The sequence below is a fragment of the Micromys minutus genome (genome assembly GCF_963924665.1).
Source record: "Micromys minutus genome assembly, chromosome: 1".
Lineage (NCBI taxonomy): Eukaryota > Metazoa > Chordata > Mammalia > Rodentia > Muridae > Micromys > Micromys minutus.
This window is the reverse complement of record NC_137969.1, coordinates 164,407,702-164,428,613: the sequence shown is the minus strand read 5'-3', so window position 1 is coordinate 164,428,613 and position 20,912 is coordinate 164,407,702. Positions and strand designations below refer to the sequence as shown.

General features: G+C 36.0%; 1 protein-coding gene across 1 annotated transcript; it reads left to right on the top strand.

Moving 5' to 3' along the window:
- Positions 1-754: 754 nt before the first annotated feature.
- Positions 755-20,569, top strand: GEN1 (GEN1 Holliday junction 5' flap endonuclease; the record flags this gene model as incomplete). Its single annotated transcript, XM_080923363.1, has 13 exons — positions 755-915; positions 1,730-1,916; positions 5,746-5,922; positions 6,805-6,915; positions 7,709-7,782; positions 10,432-10,520; positions 11,640-11,790; positions 12,634-12,670; positions 13,484-13,564; positions 14,338-14,468; positions 16,418-16,479; positions 18,466-18,609; positions 19,278-20,569. The coding sequence occupies 13 exons, from the start codon at positions 755-757 to the stop codon at positions 20,567-20,569; spliced, it is 2,697 nt and encodes an 898-aa protein (XP_080779489.1).
- Positions 20,570-20,912: the final 343 nt, after the last annotated feature.

Sequence of the window (20,912 nt, the reverse complement as noted above, 5' to 3'; positions counted from 1 at the left end):
TAGTTTTCATTGCATCTGTGTGTAATTGGTAGCAGAGACTTTTCAGAAAGTTTCTGCATATGATTAATGGCCTTTCAATTTAATATATTTTTGCCATCTACCTTGGATTTTTAGGGTGAATTAAGTTTATTATTCAGAGGGTAATAATCTGGACTGTATTTATGTAGTCAAGTTTAATCTTTATTACACTGTATATCCTTATCAAATAACAAGAAAAGTAGATATAGATAGAAAACTTATCTGAAAAAGAAAAATATCTAGGCAGGACAACAGAGTGTAAGGTGGTTTATTCCTGTACAGTACAAAGAAAAAAGACTAACATTAATTTTAAAATATGTTGTTTTAAATTTCATTTTTCAACTGTCAACTGTATAGTCATACAATTCAAAACAATACCTGTTATAAAAATGTAACTCCACCTGGCAGTCCTGGTGTACATCTTTAATCCCAGCACTTAGGAGGCAAAGGCAGGCAGATCTCTGTGAGTCTGAGGTCAGCCTGGGCTACAGAGCTAGTTCTAGGACGGCCATCACCACACAGAGAAACCTTATCTCAAAAAAACCTAACAGGAAAAAACAAAAAACATAACTCCATTTTTCTCCAGTATTTCCTACGTTATTTCTTCCTTCGTTTTTCAATAAATTTCTATGAACTAACCTTGAATTTGGGGGTTTTGTTTTGTTTCTTTAGCTGCTTGCCTGTTTCCATGACTCCTTGCTTAAGTGCACTTCAGATCAGATAATCAACCATCAGGATGGGAGTGAATGACTTGTGGCAAATTTTGGAGCCTGTAAAGCAACATATCCACTTGCAGGATCTTAGTGGGAAAACTATTGCTGTTGATTTGAGTCTCTGGGTCTGTGAGGCACAGACAGTGAAGAAAATGATTGGGACTGTTGTAAAGCCCCACCTCAGGTATAGTAAAGATTCTGTGAATGGAGATGACTCATTGTGTGGCTAGTCTTGGTGTCCTGACTTTGTTTCAATGTTTTTAAATTATGTATTTTAAGGTTTTAAAATATATTTACTATATCTTTTTATACTGATGACTTTAGATATGTATCTCTTACTCTCCAAGCTTAAAGCTCAAATATCTTTCTCCACTGGTATGGAAGCTCAGAAGCTCAGAGGCCATTATCCCCCATTTTATCTCTCATCTTCAGTCAGTCCATAGTAATTCTTGCCTGTTTCGCTTCCAGAAGACACTATGTGTTCACAAATTCCTCGCAGTGTCCAGATGTCTGCCCACCTCATGTTCTGTCAGTATCTCTGCTGGTGGAATAGTACTTTCACTTCCCTTTGCCTGTTCTTAACCTCTCTATCCAAACCAGTTTTTAGATAGCAGTGTGTATAGTCAAAAATTGTCCCTGCTTAAATCTCATATGCTTGCCCGTTCTTAAAATCTTAATATCAGTCGATGAGATGGTTCCGTCGTGAATACACTTGCTACAGGGCCTGACAGCCTGAGTGTGATTCTCAGAACCCACATGGTGGCAATACAACCACTTGCTGCAAATAGTTCTTTGACCTCCCCATAAGTACATGGGCGTATATGTACCCACACTAACACACACACACACACACACACACACACACACACGAATTAATGTTTTAAAATGTTATCACATGAACGGTGTTTTAACCTAGTGTTTTTAAACCATTTTTCATACTGCTATTGGGTCTTGTTACCAATATGATGATTAATATGTTACTAATTTGTATGCTTCAGGAACCTATTTTTTCGTATTTCATATTTAACTCAAATGAATGTAAAACTGGTGTTTGTAATGGAAGGGGAACCACCAAAGCTGAAAGCTGATGTCATGAATAAGAGGACTCAGACTCGTTACGGGCCTTCTGGAAATTCAAGGTCTCAGAAAACAGGGAGATCACAGTTTAAGTCAGTGTTACGAGAGGTGAGCATTCAAATTCAACTGTATTTTGTATTTGAATTAAAGTATATTTTATAAACTTACACTCGTTAACCATGTAAATTGTGACTACAGGAGTAGTGTGTGCAGAGAGTTTATGATAGAGTAAAACAGACCTGAGGCCATGTTCTAGCATCGACATTAAGAAATACTGGGCAGAATTTTTAACTATTTGCATTTTAATTCTTAGTAAAATGGGGATAGCAATATTCTGCAGTGATTTTATAAATGCTTAAGAAATGTGTCTACAGTAAATAATCTATAGTAGGGACTTGAGATTATCTGTCCTTTTAAATCCAGCAATTTTAAAATGTATGAGAGCCGTAAGTTGTTTGCTTCTTTGATCAAGGTTAAGAGCATCACTGGTTTATGGGTATAAACATAAATATTTAGGTGGCAATTTGATAAAATGTCCATTTAACAAAGCATCAGTAGTAGATTCTATGCCTATGACCTCTCCAGAGGTCATGAATTTACAACCATTCTAAGCTATGTAGCCAGTTCTTGTCCCTACAACAGGTCACTACATTATTGTAGCAGTAAGCACCTCTTGCATAGCAAGTTGATACTGTAGTATGCAAGTCTAAGAAAGACTGTAAGTGGCTTTTCCCCAGCTATATGTGTGGGAGCCTCTGGCACCACTTTGAAGGCTACCCAGCAGGATTTGGGAGGGTTTTTGTTTGTTACAAGTTCTTGCTATAAAGCCCAGGCTGTCCTGGAACTGACTACATAGCTTAGTATGGTTGTAAATTCATGATCCTCCCTCATCGAATTAATTTTTTAACTTTAATTAAAATATAATTATAGCACTCTCCCTTTCCTCCCTCCAGCTCTCCAAGTCCCCTCACTCCAACTACTTCCATGGATCCTCCTCAAATTAATATCCTCTTCTTCATTCGTGTGTGTGTGTGTGTGTGTGTGTGTGTGTGTGTGTGTGTGTGTGTAAAAGTGTGCAAAGATTTGTAAATGCAACCTGCTGAATTCATCTTTACTGTTTGTGTATGGTTTTAGGGCTGACTACTTTGTATGGGGTAAGCAATTTGAGAACTCATCCCTGGGAGAGGCCAACTCCCTGTATCAGCAGTCATTAGTTGCCTGGAGTTCTTAGTCAAGGGGTGGGAGTTCATGAGATTTCTCCCATTTTGAGTTAGCATGTCTATTGCTGTTGCCAGTCTTCCAGTTTTGTTTTATGCAGTCATTACTAGAAGACACTTTCACAGCCAACTTAGGAATTATAGTTTATTGTTGGCTTTTCACTTAACATATCATATAGATTGTTTTTAATTGTTTCTTTATATTTAAAATTATAACTTAGGGGCTGGAGAGATTGCTCAGTGGTTAAGAACACTGACTGCTCTTCCAGAGGTCCTGAGTTCAAGTCCCAACAACCACATGGTAGCTCACAACCATCTGTAGTGGAATCCAATGCCCCCTTCTGGTCTGAAAATAGCTACAGTGTATTCATATAAATAAACTAATAAAATTTTTTAAAAGTTTTAAAAATATAACTTATAGTGTTTACATGACATGTATGAGCCTATGAATTGTTCTTATGACTGTATATCACTTACATTTTTAGCCTTTCTCCATTCATGTAATTATGAACTTTCTTGGTATGTAATATTTTTCTTACCATTTTGAGATTTCAAATAAAATTATTCAAAATAGAGTTGACAAATTGAAATTCTAGAAATTTTCAACAGGGTTTCTCTGTATAGTCATGTCTGCTCTGGAACTTGCTCTATAGAACAGTCTGGCCTTGAACTCAAATCAGCCTCCCTCTGCCTCCCAAGGGCTGGGATTAAAGGCGTGTTCTACCACAGCCTGGCTTAGAATGATAGCTCTTACCAACTACCTTTCTACAAGTACTTTCAGGAGAACAATTTTCATACTCACAAAAGAACTCTGGATGCTTGATTTAGCTTTGCACTACACAGAAGCAAAGGTACTTAATCCAGACGTGGTTAATCCAGACATTCAGGAGGCAGGAGAATGTTTATAAGTTTAAGGCCAGCCAGAGCTACAAAGGGACATCCTGTCCTTAAAAATCATGGAGGCAGGGCATTTAATATGGTGAGGTATTTTAGAAAACAATGCATAAAATGGTGGTTCTTGAACTGCTGTTTTCTGATCTTTCATGTTTTAAATAACTTTTAGTTACTGAGTAGTCAAACTTAATGACTTAATAGTTGAAGTAAACAACTGTACAGCGGTCTAACAATTTCCTGTGAAGTTAGTTCCTAGAAATACCTGTAAATTTCATCCTTGGAATTATTAAACATGCTTTATCTTTATGTCGTCTTAAGGGAATTGCTCTGTTCCTACTTATGTATTACAACCACTATGGCACTCTTAGGCGTTTTGTGCCCAATCAGTTTTGCTTACCTATCAGTCATTTTCATATTTATGCACTCCCAGTAGATCAAAATACAGATTAAACATCTAAAGCCAAATCTATAGAATAAGTACGAGAAAAGGCAATTAGCTGTATCATAAACTTCTGTATTGTTGCTTTGAAACAAGTTTTGAATCTAAATAGCACACAAAGCAGAAACAATGTTGCTTAGTTTAAAAGATAATTCCTAGCTAGAATAGAGAGAGAAGATATGCTAGTAGCAAAAATGTGTCCCCAAAGTCATATGCCTAAGTCTTGAGACTGTTGCTAGACTTAGACTATATCTGGCAGCTTTTTTGTTATATATTATTTTAAAACAACAACATTCTGAGTAATAGATGTTTATTCTGGCAATCTGTAGAAAGTACAGTTGTCTAGCCTCTTTTCTCCATATTCAACATTCTTCAATTCAGAAAGAACTGTAAATTGTAAATGGCAAGGAAAGTGAACTATTAGAGTCCATATATAGAGTCCAAACTCAGCAAGATCAAAGGCATAACCCAATGGAATCTCATAGTGGATTATTTATGTATCATAAAAGGATAAAATCACCTTGATTTCCTAGGAGGAACCAACAACTTAGGTTTGTGAGCATTTTCTCACTGTTGTATGACACTATACTATGTGGGAAGTGTTTACCGGGTAGGGAACTCAGGACAAACTAAAGAAATGACACTAGCAAAATCCAACTTAGCAAACCAGTTTTGGGGGTCGGGATGTGGAAGGAGGTACTTACAGGAATTTGAGTAAGAGGTCAGTTAGAGTAACAGGAACAACTCAAAGACAACTGTGTCACCAAAAGTGCATCAGATACAGGCAATAGCTCTTAAAGGTTGGAAACTCGAGCGCACTGCATAACCTGCTGTAGTTTGGGAGTTGGAGAGTGTCCATTCCAGGTGGATCAGTTGGTCTGACTATCAGCTTGGCTAGTCTGCCTCTTCCAGGCAGCCCAGATGGTCTGTTTCCCAACAGTCCAAACTACTTACATATTCGTGGAAGGAAGAGGCCTGGTGTCACTACTGGTCAAGGTCAGGGACTTCCTGAATCCTTAGAGTTGTTTATTTCCTGCTCTAAGCTTAATCAGTTTCCCTGAAAGATGGAACGTTTTCACTCCCTCTTAGAAAATAATGTGTCAGTACCAGCCATAATACTGTAGAATTCTCAGTATTTCAGTGTTGCTTTCTGCAAGATCATGTTTTAAAAGTTAAATAGGCATAACCAAATTGTTGTTTTAATTATTTCACCCAACAGGATAGCAATCCTTTCTTAATGCCAATAAAGTATTCAGTCTCCAAATTTCTGAGTGTTTCTTGAATGTCATATTTTTTAATACCCAGAAGACAACTAGTACTAATGTTTTAAATGTAGAAGTAAATTAAGACTCTGAAAAGTTGAAAGTCTTGCACCTGCTCGTTTCAGTGTCTTGAAATGCTAGAGTGCTTAGGAGTGCCCTGGGTCCAGGCTGCTGGGGAAGCTGAGGCCATGTGTGCTTACCTTAATGCCAGTGGCCACGTGGATGGCTGCCTCACCAACGACGGCGATGCTTTCCTTTATGGAGCCCAGACTGTTTACAGGAATTTCACTATGAACACAAAGGTATGGCTTTTTTTTTTTGTCTCTTGATATTTTTTATACTAACATATATAAAATGCTTTCATGATGCCTGGCAAATAGTTATTGCTGAATAAAATGTTTACTAATTTAAAATATCACTGCATTTCAATTAGCTAGAAAGCATTTAAAGTTTTTACACCATAAATATATATTTTATATATTTTTGAAGCTTAAGTTTAAAAAATTATTTGTATGTATAGAGTGGTATGTGCTTATGAATACAGGCATTGAACCCACCTAAGCTGGAGGTACAGGAATTTGTCAACTGCTTGATATGGGTACTCAGAACTGAATAAGAATCCTCTTTAGGAGTAATACAAGTAACCACTAAGCCATCTCTCCAGCCCTGTAATAATTATTTTGAAATGATAGAGATGGTAAAGCTGATTACTTATTAAAAAGTAAACAAACACTATTTTAAACGGCATTGTAAGCCAGCATGATGGGTCAGTAGAGAAAGGGACTTAACTGGAGTTTGACTCCCAGAATCCAGCTGTTGGAAGAAAACTGACTCCCACAGTTGTTCCATTCCTCTCAGGCCCCACACCATACACACACCCTTACAAATGAACAGGAAATACAGTATCGACAAACAGTTCATCCTCTTCAAAAGTTGAGTCTCTCTAATGTAACACAAAATTATACAGGAAATATATTGTTTCCAGTACTTGGAAAGATGCCCATCCAATAAGGAGGAACTTTCAGCTCCACTTTATTCATTTATTGAAATGTAGCATTGTATAGATTCTGTTGTGATGAGTTTAATTTTCTTGTTTAAATTTTTAGAAAAAGTTTAAATGACTACTCATTCTTTCTACTGTTAAACATAAAACATTTGAAGATAAAAGCTCTGTGCTTCTATAGGATCCACATGTTGACTGTTACACGTTATCATCTATCAAGAGTAAGCTAGGCCTGGATCGAGATGCTCTAGTTGGACTGGCAGTACTTCTTGGTTGTGATTACCTTCCAAAGGCAAGCTGATCTCATCACTTTCTCGTAATCTTTAATATTTCACATGCTGTGTGTGTTTATGAATATAGAATGGGCATATAATGATGAATTCATTTTAGTTTAAAGTATAAGCCATTCGCTTACAGAAATCAGTTGGATTGATGAGGTGCTCCATGGTTGAAAGCACTGCGGTGCAAGCCTTATAACCTGAGTCCATGCCTGGTGTGCACATAAGAGTGAAAGGAAGAAAACAAGTACACATGTCCTCTATGATATGGCACATATGTTCACAAACATCATGTAAATGCACACAAAATAATAAGTAAATAAATTCAGAGACAATCAGTACCTCAGGTAATGCTAAAAGCCACCTTTGTAGGTATCCGTTTATTCCTTTATGACAATACATGTTACAAAGGAAAGTTCCATAAGCAATTCCACAGCTTCAGCCTCAAAAGCGATTGGTATACGTGCTTGACCAGCTTATCAAAGAAGTTTAAGGATTGCTCTTGTTGTATAGCAGTGCTCTTTTATTATGGTTTTATCTGGTTTGAGCTCTGCAGTGTTGTCCAGTAACACACATATGCAGTGCTGCTGTTGCCATGCTAAGCAGTGTCATGGCTGAAGTAAGCCACTCATAGTCCCTGCCTCTCATCTTCGTGTTACTTTGTTCACAGAGTGATAGGAATTACAAGATAACCTTTCCTCAAATACGCTGTGTAAAGATGTGGCTGATCACTATTATATTTCTTTATATGTATTCCCATTATTCCTGTTATTAACATTTAGGTTTCTTTTTTTCATGTTATGGAAGGGAGTGCCTGGAGTTGGAAAAGAACAAGCATTAAAACTTTTGCAGATTTTGAAAGGTCAAAGTTTGCTTCAGAGGTAACTAAAGAGTGCTTTTTATTCCATATCAGACATCTGTTCTTATTGGACTTAGTTTTGACTACTACTACAAAAGGATTGCTTTTGAACTGCTCATTTTCATTAATTAATTTTTACTTCTCTTGAAGACTTTTAAAGGAAGAAAGTGAATATATGTTCAAAGTAATACTATTACTAAGTATGAGTTGTTTATTGCTTCACTATACACAGTACAAGATCAATTGTATCAGGTTATAACCATGTGCATTTTTTCATAGGCTGTTTTAGACCATTAGTATCAAATAAAGATGAACATAACATTAAAATAATTTTATAGTTGATGCTTTGATACTATATTAACTTCTATAAATGACATACTATCTAGCATGTTGAAAATACTTAACAAGTAACATTGATTAAGAGCTTTTAAGTTGAGCCAGCTACATGGCTCAAGAGGTAACGGACTTGAAGCACAAGCCTGACCACCTGAGCCAATCTGATTGCTAACATCCATGATAGGAGAGAAGTGATGCATAAAAGTCCTCCAACTTCTGCATGCACACAGTTGCATATGCATGCCTGCCTGCACTCGCACTTACACAACACACAAACAAACTGTATAAACATGCATACACACAAGACTACAATAAAACTTAAAAGGCTTTGACCTTATTCTTTGTCTTGCTGTTATACATTCAGTAATATGTTAATTCTAATTTAAGCAAAATTGAGAATACAATTAAGATACTGTCCTAGACCAGCTCAGGCAAACAACCGGACTGAAACCGAGGATTGAAAGAAAAGAGACAAATTAGTAAAAGTTGCAGCATGACTTCGGCCAGACCTGAGGCCTAAGCCTCATGGCTGAAGCGAAGCTAGGTTTAATTCGTCCTCTTTTTAAATCACTTTAATTACATACAAAAAGGTAACTTGAGTTCTGAGACTGGGATCAATAAAGATAACAACCAAAGATCCTGTAAACATCTTACTGGAGGTCTGGTGAAAAGGTCAGAGACAAAAATGGATACTGCTGTGCCTACATCCTAAAATCCACACTGCCCTGAGCTGTATTCCTAAAGATACTGCCTGGAGCTTCAAATACGAGAATGTACTTCCCTATGCCACATTCTTAAGAACCCTGCCCCGAACTTCAGGTGTAGATGTGCTTGATTCTAACCCTTACAGGGCATGGCACAGAAGCCAGATTCCTGCTTTGGCAAGCCCCAAGATGTCCTGGGATAATATTAATATTAATCTGCCATCAACTGTTCAGAGGTGCCAAAAATGCTTTCCATAAGATCCAAATTATATTAAAATTTACAAACTACTTATTTTCTTAAAAGCTTGTGAATTATATGTGCTTGATAAAAGCAATAATTTATAAAAGATGACAATTAGATATACAAGAAAGAAAAGAGACCTGGGAGACTGAACATAGTCTTGACTGCCCTTAAGTAGGTCTGTGGTGGAGTGTGCCTCAGAAGAAACTCTAAAAGAGAAGAAATGATGAAGAATCCTTCTGATGCTTCTCTTCCAGCTGTAAAGCTGTTGGCAGAACTAAGTCTTCAGCAAAAGCAGGAAACTGCCAAAACAGGAAAGAAATGGTATAATTTAGCATGGGAATGAATAAAGGAACCCTCTCAATTGTCTTTAATAAAATAAAGAATGAAACACAAGTAAATATGATACTTAATCTAATTCTAAGTTACTCGCATTGAAATAGTATCAGCAAATATGTCCTATTTGAAAAACATCTAATTATGTTCTTTTATAATTATCCATTCTCCTAATTTTAATAATTTATATTCTTTTCTCTGTCATTTCTCCAGAAACTATTAATGCAGACTTTTAGTATACTTAGTTTTTCTTAAATTGAATCAAAATGTCCAACAGCTAATTAACTCCCTCAGCACCACACATTACCCTCTGAACTCATTTTTGTCTTCTCAGGAGCATCTAGCTATCCTTGATAGTGTTATGATGGCCTGAAACCTCAGCCAAAAACAATAGTGTTCGCACTCAGAGTCTTAGCAGTTACATACAAACTTCTTTTCGTTTGGTTGGTTTTGGGGTTTTTAGTTGGTTGGCTTTATGTTTTTGTTTTTCTTGAGACAGGGTTTCTCTGTATAACAGCCCCCAGCTGTCCTAGAACTCACTTTGAGGATTAGGCTGGCCTTGAACTCTCAGAGATCTGCTTGCCTCTGCCTCCAAAGTGCTGAGATCAAAGGCATGCGCCACCACACCCATCTACATACATATTTCTTAAAACTGGCATCATTCAACCTGCTCTGTGTATACAACAGATTATTAATGTGTTAAAATATCCACATTTAAAAAGTTTTATCTAAAAACTTAATGTTTTATTTGGACATACAAATAACTCTTTATCCTTATTTCTGATTCAAAATAATGATTGTGCAATATGATTCTGCTTGCTTTATATACTCTGGCACACAGAAACGGTATGAAAAAGGGCATACACAAATTATTCTCTTCCCATACATCATTGCCTGACAAATTCATCCAAAAAAGAAAAGCAACAAAGAAAACCAAAGAAAAAGTAATTTTGCAGGTTAAAGAGAATAGGATAAACTGATATTTGAGAATTAGATTCTAATTAACTCAGTTTTTCTTTTCTTCCTTTTTTTTTTAAACCGTTTCCTAATGAAGGTTTAATCAGTGGATTGAAGAACCTTGCTACTCTGTTCCACAACCAGCAGCCAAAAAAGTGGTTCACTGCTCCGTATGCTCTCATCCAGGTAAGTAGGCATAGGAAGTACTCCAGAACACTGAAGTCTGAATCCGTTTGCACACTCCTGCTCTCAACATACCTTCTGCCTTTATTAAGACACTACTTGGAAATGCCTTAGCATCAGAAGTTGAGTCACACAGATACTGTGAAATTTATTTAATGTTGGATAAATGAAATAATGTTGTAGCAAAGATAAATATAGAATGAATAAAATATCCTGTTACCAAGTATTTAGATTTTAAAATTATCATGTTTTTGAGATATGAATCTATTTTTATGAAAAATACAAATCTTACAGGAAATGGAGATAAACCATTTATTTTTATATCAATGTTTTATGTTTATATGCTTAATTATTCATTGTCTTGTAGTAAATTTTTCTATATAGATAATGACTTAAAAGTAGTTTCTAATAGTTTATTCTTGTTGAAAATAGACTGGATCTTCCTCAGTGTTAGTTGAAAAAGATAATATTGAAAATGAACTCTTGTATGACGCACACTCAGTTCTTGTAATTCAGTACTTGGGTAGTACAGACTGCTGGACTGAGTTACAGAGAGAGTTTGAGGCCAGCCTGGGCTGCATGAGATCTTGTCTCAAAACAACAAAAACACAACCTAAAAAGTGTCACTGAATGTATTTCCTTTCAAAGAAAAGGAGGCCCCGCCCGTACCTGTGCTGCAGTGACACTTCCTGTTCCTGTTAGACAGTTCTCCTGGCACAGCACACGCTGGCAGAGGAGGCAAAGTGGGCAGTCTTTAATATGCTCAGTAAAGAAGCCCTTTATGAATTATTATAGTAAGGAAATAATCTTTCTTACTAATAATTACATTCTACATTCCTACCTTGTAGCTACTACATAAACCAGAAAGAGTTCCATTAAGAATATAAGTTAATTAATACTTTGAATAAATGAGTACTGTGTGAGCAGTGTCATGATGGTACGTTATAATTTGTCCTAGGAACTACTATGGCATACATTATTCTTTCAGCCTAAACATACTGAAACCCTCTGTACTAGATAATATTAATTTTGACATTTTAGATAACAGAAGAGAAAAGGGGCAGGTTGAAGCCTATTCTGCAAAGCAATAAAAATCACACATCTTTGTGTCTCCAAAAAAAGGTTCTCCTAAGGATCACGAACGTAATGGATGCACATTATGTAAAAGTGATAAATACTGTGAACCACATGATTATGAGTACCTCTGTCCTTGTGAATGGCACCAGACAGACCATCATAGGCAACTAAATGAAATAGAAAACAATATTAAAAAGTAAGTTGTTTTTAGGCACTTAATGTTTTTTTTTTTTTTGTTATGACCTCTATAAATTAAATACCTTTGGTTTATTTACTTCCACAATAACCCTCACCTATATGTCTAGAACATACTGTGTTCTTCATTCTGTTTAAAAAAAAAAATTCATCCTGGGCTGGAGAGATGGCTCTGCAATTGAGAGCACTGACTGCTCTTCCAAAGGTCCTGAGTTCAATTCCCAGCAACCACATGGTGGTTCACAACCATCTATAATGTGGCTACCCTTTTCTGGTATGTCTGAAGACATCAACAGTGTACTCACATACATTAAATAAATAAATCTTTAAAAAAAATATTCATCCATCTGGACTAGTCATGGTAACACGCACCTTTAATCCGCAACATTTGGGAGGCAGAGAGGCCAGCTTGGTCTGTATACCAAGTTCCAGGTCAAGCAGAGTTACATCGTGAGACTCTGTCTCAAGAAGGTCAGAAGAAGAAGGAAAAAAAATCAGCTAAGAGGCTGGGAAGATGATATGACAAGTAAAGGTGCTTGCTGCCAAGCCTGAGTTTAGTCACCAGAACACACATGATAAAGGAGAAAACCTACTCTAGCAAGCTATTCTCTGACCTTTGCACATATGCCCACACAATTCACACAAACACGGTTAAATAAATATTACAAAAGAGTAAAAATAAAACTTTACCTGAGAAGGTAGCAATTTGTTTTTCAGTGAAAGGCCTGATAATTGTATATGTGATACTGTAGGTGGATATTTGTTATAAAACAAGGAGTTTGGATGAGATTTCCATCTGTGTAATTATCTGATTGTATTGATAAAATATATAATTTATCTCTAGGAAAGCTTGCAGCTGCAAAGGATTTCCATTCTATGAGGTAATAATCCAATTGTGTATTTTTTAATTGTTATATAGAGAAATCTTAATTTAGAATATGACTATTCTGACAAGAAATAACACCAAAGACATTCTAGGTCTGTGTGATCTGGCTGGAATAGAGACATGGCTCTGAATCCCAGGAGACAGGCAAACAGATCTCTGAGGCCAGCCTGGTATAGTGCAAATTTCAGATAGAGAGAAGCTTAGTTCCAGGTGTTCAGGTACACAAATTTAATCCCAGTACTTAAGAGACAAGCATGTAGATCTCTGAATGCTAGTCAGTTCTCTCCAGTAAGTTGGGTTGAGTCAGTGAGTTGAGAGGAAGGCAGTGGAATTGAGTCTGTGGAATTCAGAGGTTGTTTTACCTGGACAGTTTCTGAGATACAGGTTGTAGAGAAAGAACAAGCTAAACACGGATGAAGACAGATTGAACCAGAGAATGAGAAGAAGCCAGAAGATTAGAACATATTGCAAACTAACAAAGTTAGTATGAGGCCAAGCAGAGCAATTCAGGAGAGGCAGAGAGAGAAAAACTAGATTAAATCAATCAGCTTGGAGAGGTGTTAGATCCAGAACAAATGAGTTGAACCATCCAGCAAGAATTCAGAAAGAACTAGAAGGGGTGAACTTATTAGTAAGTCTCACAGGCTAAAAATGTAAGCCTATAAGATTGTACAAAGGCTAGAAGCTTCCAAGACTAGGCCTAGGTTAGCAGAGGGAGGCAGAAAACCTTTGGAGACAACAATTAATTCAGGAGAATTAAAGTTACTTTTAAGTCCTGATTACTGTTTTTTGTCTTTTTTTCACTTAGGTCATCCAAGAATTCCTTTTGAATAAGAATAAAATGTTAAAACCAATCAGGTACCAAAGACCTGATTTATTATTGTTTCAGGTATCTGAAAATAAATTTTTACTTAATAATACAAAATTAAATATGAGGAAGATCAGAAGGGTATTAGCTTCCATGTGTGAGAGACTTAAAAACTAAAACGATAACTGTTGACTGTCCCCACTATTATTCAGTATTCATCTCTAACCTTTACCCCTTCCTTGGCTATGTAAGATCGATACTTTCAAGACCATAAGGCAAACACAGGCTGGTCCTCAGAAAGATGTCTCAGTTACCATGTGCAGACAAATTGAATCCAGCAAGATGTCTAGGAAAGAAGGTTCAGGACAAGGGGTGCTAAGATCAAATATACTGAATACGAAATGTCTTAAAATAGAAATAATATTATATCATCAAATCACCGTGAATGTCAAATGAGACTATCTTAACCTTTGATGTTGTAATTAGGGGAAAAGATGGCTCCATGAGTCTACTTGCACTTTACCTTGCTGACAGCCATTATACTTAATAAATGTCTTCCCACTTAATCCACATAATCTGTCAGCAAGGTTACATTCTCTCCATTTACAGATTGAAAAATGGCCAAGTGGGGTCAAGGAGCTTAGCCCACCGTCTCTGACATAAGCTGGCATTCTCTCAACCAGGTTATCATTTGACACTTTCCCCTTAGGGAGCTCTTTTTTTTTTTTCTAGAAATATTTTCACTGATGTTACATTAGCATTACTCTTAAAGCAAATATAATATTGTCTTACGAGTATTTTCTTGTTTTGAAATTACTATTTATTCTTAATATTTATTTTTGCTCTATTAACAGAGATTTACTGTTCAAAAAATGGAGTGGCCCAGTCACTATGCATGTGAAAAATTGTTGGTGCTTTTGACCCGCTATGACATGATAGAAAGAAAACTTGGTAGAAAGACCTCCAATCAACTACAGCCAATTAGGTAATATATGGTTGGGGCTAGAGACCTGGCGCAGCAGTTAAGAGTAACTGTTGCTCTGGCAGGGGACCAGGGTTCACTTCCCAGCACCCAGTACGCAATCATCTGTGACTTCAGTCCCAGGAAATCTGGCTTTTGTAGGCACCACACATTCTTTTGATACCCAGACATATATGTGGGAAAAACAAAAATGTTTAAAATAAATCTAAAAAATAAAATTTATTTTACTTTTTAAATAAAAACTTATTTGATTTTTAAAATAAAATTTAAAACTATTAGTAAAAAGAATTTTGTAATGAAAACTGCTTCCACTTGAATATTTGGTAATCATAAGTATTAATATTGCTCCCTGTGGGTATGGCATCTATTTTTCAAAAGCAGAGGAAAGCCCAGAAATCAAGAGCATATTCAGACCTCACACTCAAGACAACATAGTCAATTCATCTGTTGACATACTTCCAACTGCTAAGGCATGCTACTTAAAAGGTTTAAAAATGAACAGAAAATGCAGAAAGAACCATTTTGAACAGAACTATTAAATCAATAGAACTATTTAACAGAACTATTTCAATGAACCAGAAAACAAGTAGGAAATGGTGGAGTAATACTGTAAAGTAAAAATGACTGGTAACTAAACATCATTCATAGTAAAGGCTTCTTCATATACTTGAAGCCTAAGAGATTTCACATGAGACTTTCAGGGTGGCACTATTAAGCAGCTGTGTGGTGGTGGCACACAACTTTAATCCTATCACTCAGGAGGCAGAGACAGGAATTTCAGAACAGCCAGAGCGACATAGTGAGGCCATGCCTATTTAAAAACAATACTATTAAGTATAGCACAAGTCATTTCATCTCCGAACTGGAGGCCAAGGCAAGCACGTCTCTGTGAATTAAGACCTACAAGGGCTGCATAATGAAACCCTGTCTCAAAACAACCCAACACACATACTCACAAAGTACTGTTTAAAAGTATACAACAAGAAACAAAGTGAAGAAGCCGGGAGGAAGAGGTAGACTGAAATACTGGTCAGTTTTTTTAATTAACTGAGTGAAATTATGCATGTGCATATTATATTCACATAACAATTAGTGAATGACAGAGCTCTATTTTGGATTGTATTTCAAGTGTTAGTCTTAAACCTTTAATGCATGTTTTGAGAGTGTTATTTATAATTGTTGTGTATGGTTATGTTACTACTAGAAATATAATGACATTTAAACAATTACAGTTAAAATAGGAAATATATCTATCAAACCAAGAGCATATATGAAAGAAAAAGTGAGTAGTGAAGAAAAAACTGCTAACATAAACAAAAGTTTTGGATAAGTGCAGCTCTCACTAGTCACAATAAATATAAGTGTGTTAAGTTTGTCTATAAAATGCAGATTGTATTGGATAAGTAGAGATTAACATTTTATAGAAAATATAAAATATGTATACAAAGTTCAAAAACAAAGATTTAAGATTTAGTAGGTAAATACCAAAGTAGTGTGACAAAGTAGACTTTAGAACAGAGATCATTGAAAAAGCAGAACTCCATAATAAGAAAAATAAGTTGAAGGGCTGAAGAGAGTTCAGAGGTCAAGACACTTGTTGCTCTTATAAAGGACCTGAGTGGTAGTTCATAGCCGCCTGTCAGTGGAGTTTCAGGGCATCTGAGTCCTCCTTTGACTTCCTTGAGCACCAGGCATGCAGGTGGTGCATGTGCTCCTACATACATGCAGACCAAACACTCACACAATAAAATGAATAAAAGTAATGAAAACCTCCACACACACACTGAATAAATCCAACAATTTTCAGCTCTACCTCACAATGAAATTAATTCCAAAGAATATGTAGGCAGTGATTTCTTATATTTTTACCTCAAATATTGATGGAAATTGAAGTATAAAATTTTACAAATAATTTGTATATTTAAACCTCGGTATATGAATCTGTTTTTCAGAATTGTTAAACCCAGAATCAGAAATGGAGTCTGTTGTCTTGAAATAGAATGGGAAAAGCCTGGTATGTATTGGTTATACATAGAATGTTTAATTTACAGCATTTGATTCAAATATAAAGTAGATAGTGAATATATAAAATACATGCTTATGAAAAAAATCTTATGTACTATAAATTATATTTTCTTATTTTACTTGTTTTATTTTAAATAGATACTGACTAGTAAGGTGATAAAATTCAAGTGCTTTCACTTTTAATGTCTCTGACATTTCTTTGATGTTTGGAAATAATGCTAATGTAGTTGTGTTTCATATTCCTAAGAAATTGCTTCCACAAATGACTTGTCTTTGGGGTCTTATATTTAGCTGTTTCTAAAGCAATTGGGGTGAGTGACTAGAAGCTAAAAACTTTCTCCCTTTATTACATCTAGTTTCCATAGGAATCTGTACTTTTTGCTACATCAGCAAAAGACTGTAAGCTCTGGATGAGCTTCCAGACTACAGACAAGAAAAGTGGGTGGAAATTCATGGGCTTTTATAATTATTTATTTATGTGTAGAGTTATGGAAATTAACCATACAAAGGCATGCTATAGTGTACATATAGAGATCGAAGGACTATTTGCAGAATTCAGTTCTTTTCCTTCTATCTCATTTTAATATCAAAATATAAAACACATCACAGGCTAAAAATTCCATAATCTTTACCAATTCAAATACTTTAAAACTTCAGTTTCTTAAACAAACCAAAAAAAAAAAAAAAAAAAAAACTTCAACTTCTCTTTTAAAATCCCAAGTCTCTGGAAAACTCTCAAAACTCTAAAATCCAGTCTCTCAACTGTGGACTCCTATAAAATCAAAATAAATTAAATACTTTCTTACTCTATCAGAGAAGAAGCAGAGCATAGTCATAATCAGATGAGAGTCAAACCAAAGTTTAGCAGTGCAGAACTCAGGGTCAGACCCATCACAGCAATACTTCATATCCACTCTTTATGTCTTTTTTTCTTTTGAGTAACAAACCCTTTATTCACTGTTGGTAGGAGTATAAATTGGTACAGCTAACTGTAAATCAGTGTAGAACTTTCTAAAAAAAAAATAGGAAAATAACTAAATGAATAAATAAGTAGAATTATTATAGGACCCAGCTATGCCAATCCCAGGCACATTCTCAAAGGATTGTCCTTCCAGAAACATACATGTTTACTAATGCCCATTCCTGCCCGTACATATTTATTGATGCTGTAGTTACATTAGATAGGAAACAGACAAGATATATATCAGTAAATGATGAATCATGAAAAAAAATGTAGTAAATATACACTACAGCATTTATTCCACCTTAGAGAAAAATAAAGTTATGAAATTTGCAGGAAACTAGATAGAACTGGAAATTTTTGAATGAGGCAACCTATATTCAGAGAAACAAACAACCCGTGTTCTCTCGTATACAGATCCTCAATTTAAGCTTTTTTGTATGTGTTTTTTTGAGTGTCCATATAGGCACTCTCATTTTAGATATTTGTGGATGGCTCCTCTAATTCTGGAGTATCTTGAAGAAACTGATAATCAGGCTAAGAATGTGGATATAACTTGCCTGGTATGCAGGAAACCCTTTGTCCTAGAAAATTGCTATTTCATTCCTTTTCTTTAATTTTAACACTTCCCAAAGAAAGTTTCTGTTCTCTCGATGGGTGCTGCCATTTCTGAAACAAGAGGATTTAAAGTTTTAATGTGAGAAGAAAACTCCCTTTCAGCTCTTAGAGGAAAAGAAAGTAAAGTCAGTTTAAAAATCAAGGCCAACAAAATCCAAGAGGATAGGAGGAGGAAGAAAAGAGCCAGCAGCCCACAGAAGCAATGAGGTGGTAATAGTAAGTAAGCAGGATGCACTCTATGCTTATACGTAACTATCAGGAATAAATACAGCATCATAGAGCAAGATTTGTGGTGAATTAGCTGTTTTGGGTTAGTGTAGTTTTTGTGGTTACTACATGAAAAACTGAGTTTTTAAATCGTTAGTTGTCTGCTTTGTTATATTTTTAATCTTCTAGAACATTATTCAGTGGAAGATACAGAACCTGGAGAAGTGTATTTCCTTACAATTGAAGAAGCATCACTGTTTGAAGCAGCCTATCCCGATGTTGTGGCTATCTACCAGAAACAGCAGTCAGAAACTAAAGGGAAGAAACAGAAAAGTAAGGGTTTTATTGAATGTGCTATGCACTCATGTTACAGAAGAGTCACCTGACCTGTCTGAACTGATCTTTCCTAAATTTAGTTGAGAGTTTTGTAAATCAAGAGTGAGAACAGTATTGTTGCCTCTGTGTCTTCATGTACTTCATCTGTTGATGCTGCAGTGCTGGGACCACACTGCAGGGCCTCCCAGCCAGGTGCTCTCTCACTGCATCTCCTACCACCAACCCCCACACACTTCCCTGTAAAACAGAAATGCCGGGAGTCCGCCACTGTGTCCCGTGCTTACTAACTTCAATTAAGTACAGGATAGCAAGTGCTAATGCTCACTGAATTTAGAGCAGCTACTGCAAATATATTTTGTGTTAATAAGTTCATTTTCTTTATTCCTTAGAATTTAGTGAAGAAAGTAACTCAATAACTTTTTTTTCAAAAGAAAATATTTTACAGTGTTTACAGGAATGTACTGGGTAGTGAGTAGAGGTTGGCAAAAATTATCTTAAATAGGTTAGTGGTTTAACATTTTGGTTTAGTGTACAATTTTTGTTTTTGCTTGAGATTGTTTTTTTTCTTTTGGTGTTTTTTCTTTGTTTGTTTGTTTGTTTGTTTGTTTGTTTTTACCCAAATGAAGAAAAGAAAAAATACTTGTTATGTTTTTCTTTCTTTTCAGGTATGAAAATTAAACCTAAAGGAAGCTGTCTACCAAAATCAGTTGATTTGATCAGTTCTCAGTCCCTTATGACTTTAGAACCTACATCTAAAGCCTTCCCCAAACAGAATCCCAAAATTGATTTAAAAATTTTTCCAGATCCTATTTTAGCACAAGAATCTACTTGTCCCTCATTGAGTAGTTTTGTTTCCCCTGAAAACGCTCTCTGTTTGAATTTGCAAGAACAGTTAATGCCTTCTCCAAGAACTTTGACTGTAAAGCAAACTAAAGATGTCAGTAATTTTCTAGTTTCAGAATGTAGTCATCCCAGCTCTTCACATAATATTTCTGTGATTACTGATCTACACTTGAGTACCATTGACTGGGCAGGTACTTCTTTTAGTAATTCTCCAGCAGTTCAAAGAAACACTTTTTCTCAAGATTTACAATCAGAAGCTGAATCATCAGCCATCCTTCCTGGCTTTGAACAGTTGTCATATGAACCAGAACAGTGTACCTCGAATTATGAAGTGTCCAGTGGAGATCTTCAGAAGCATAGTCCTGAAGAACATCTCCTTTCCGGCATCACTGGTTTACATCTTCATGACTTGCCTCTAAAGGAAAGAATACATATAAAATCTTCATGCCCTCAGTATAATGTAGGAGCAGATACTGCCCTGGAAAGTTTGCAGGTAAAAGTGAAACACTCTTGTATTGCTCACGATAGCTCTGGTGGTTCAACCGATTTTAAAGAGTCCAGAATCTCTAAGGTTGCAGACAGCCAGCTCCTCCAAGAAAGCTGCAGGGTAAATACTTCCTTACCTTATTCTTTGGATAACAAAACAGTAAAGACTTCCAGTCTCCAAGTTGGACTGCCAACTGCTGCTATACCTCATAATCCAAAAGTTGTTGTGAAGACTACAAAGAACCTTGTCATGAAGAATAGTGTTTGCCTCAGGAGAGATTCCTCAGATGAAGAAAATGCTCCAGTGTCCTGGAAAGCTAAGTATACTGCTCCAAAAATGAAACACAGTTCTCAGAAACATAGCCTAGTCCATGTCACAGACGGTACTCGAAACAAACTCAGAAATCCTACAGTAGAACCTAAAGAAACCAGTCTGTGTACTGAGTCTTTCAAGACAGCTGAAGATGAAGAAAATAGGTTCTCAGATCCAGCAAGAAGTCCTCAGAGTTCTCAACAATGTCATAACAAAGACAAGGACTCTGCTGCCTGCTGGGAAAGTCCTCTCCCCTTACGCCAAAGGTTAAAACTCAGGTTCCAGAACACTCAAAGTGGATTTTATAATACTTAAGTTTAATGTGTTTGAATGCTGGTAGCATTAGCAGAAGCCAGGCAAACTCATGTTTGGTAGAAAATGTACATGATTATGTGCCACTTAAATCAAAATGAGAATTTTAAAATGTTAACAGCCAGGTGTGGCTCATGCCTATAATCACAGCATTTACAAGGTCGATGGAGTCCAGAGGATCATCCAGCAGGAGTCCAAAGTATGAAGAGTGGCAGGCCAATCTCAGTTATCTAAGAAACAAAAAAAATCAAAACTTAGACTACAAAAGATGAGCCTCTGGTGACAGCTTCAAATAATGTATTTTTTGGACATTTTATTATTCTTGAAGTGTCTCTTATTATCTAGC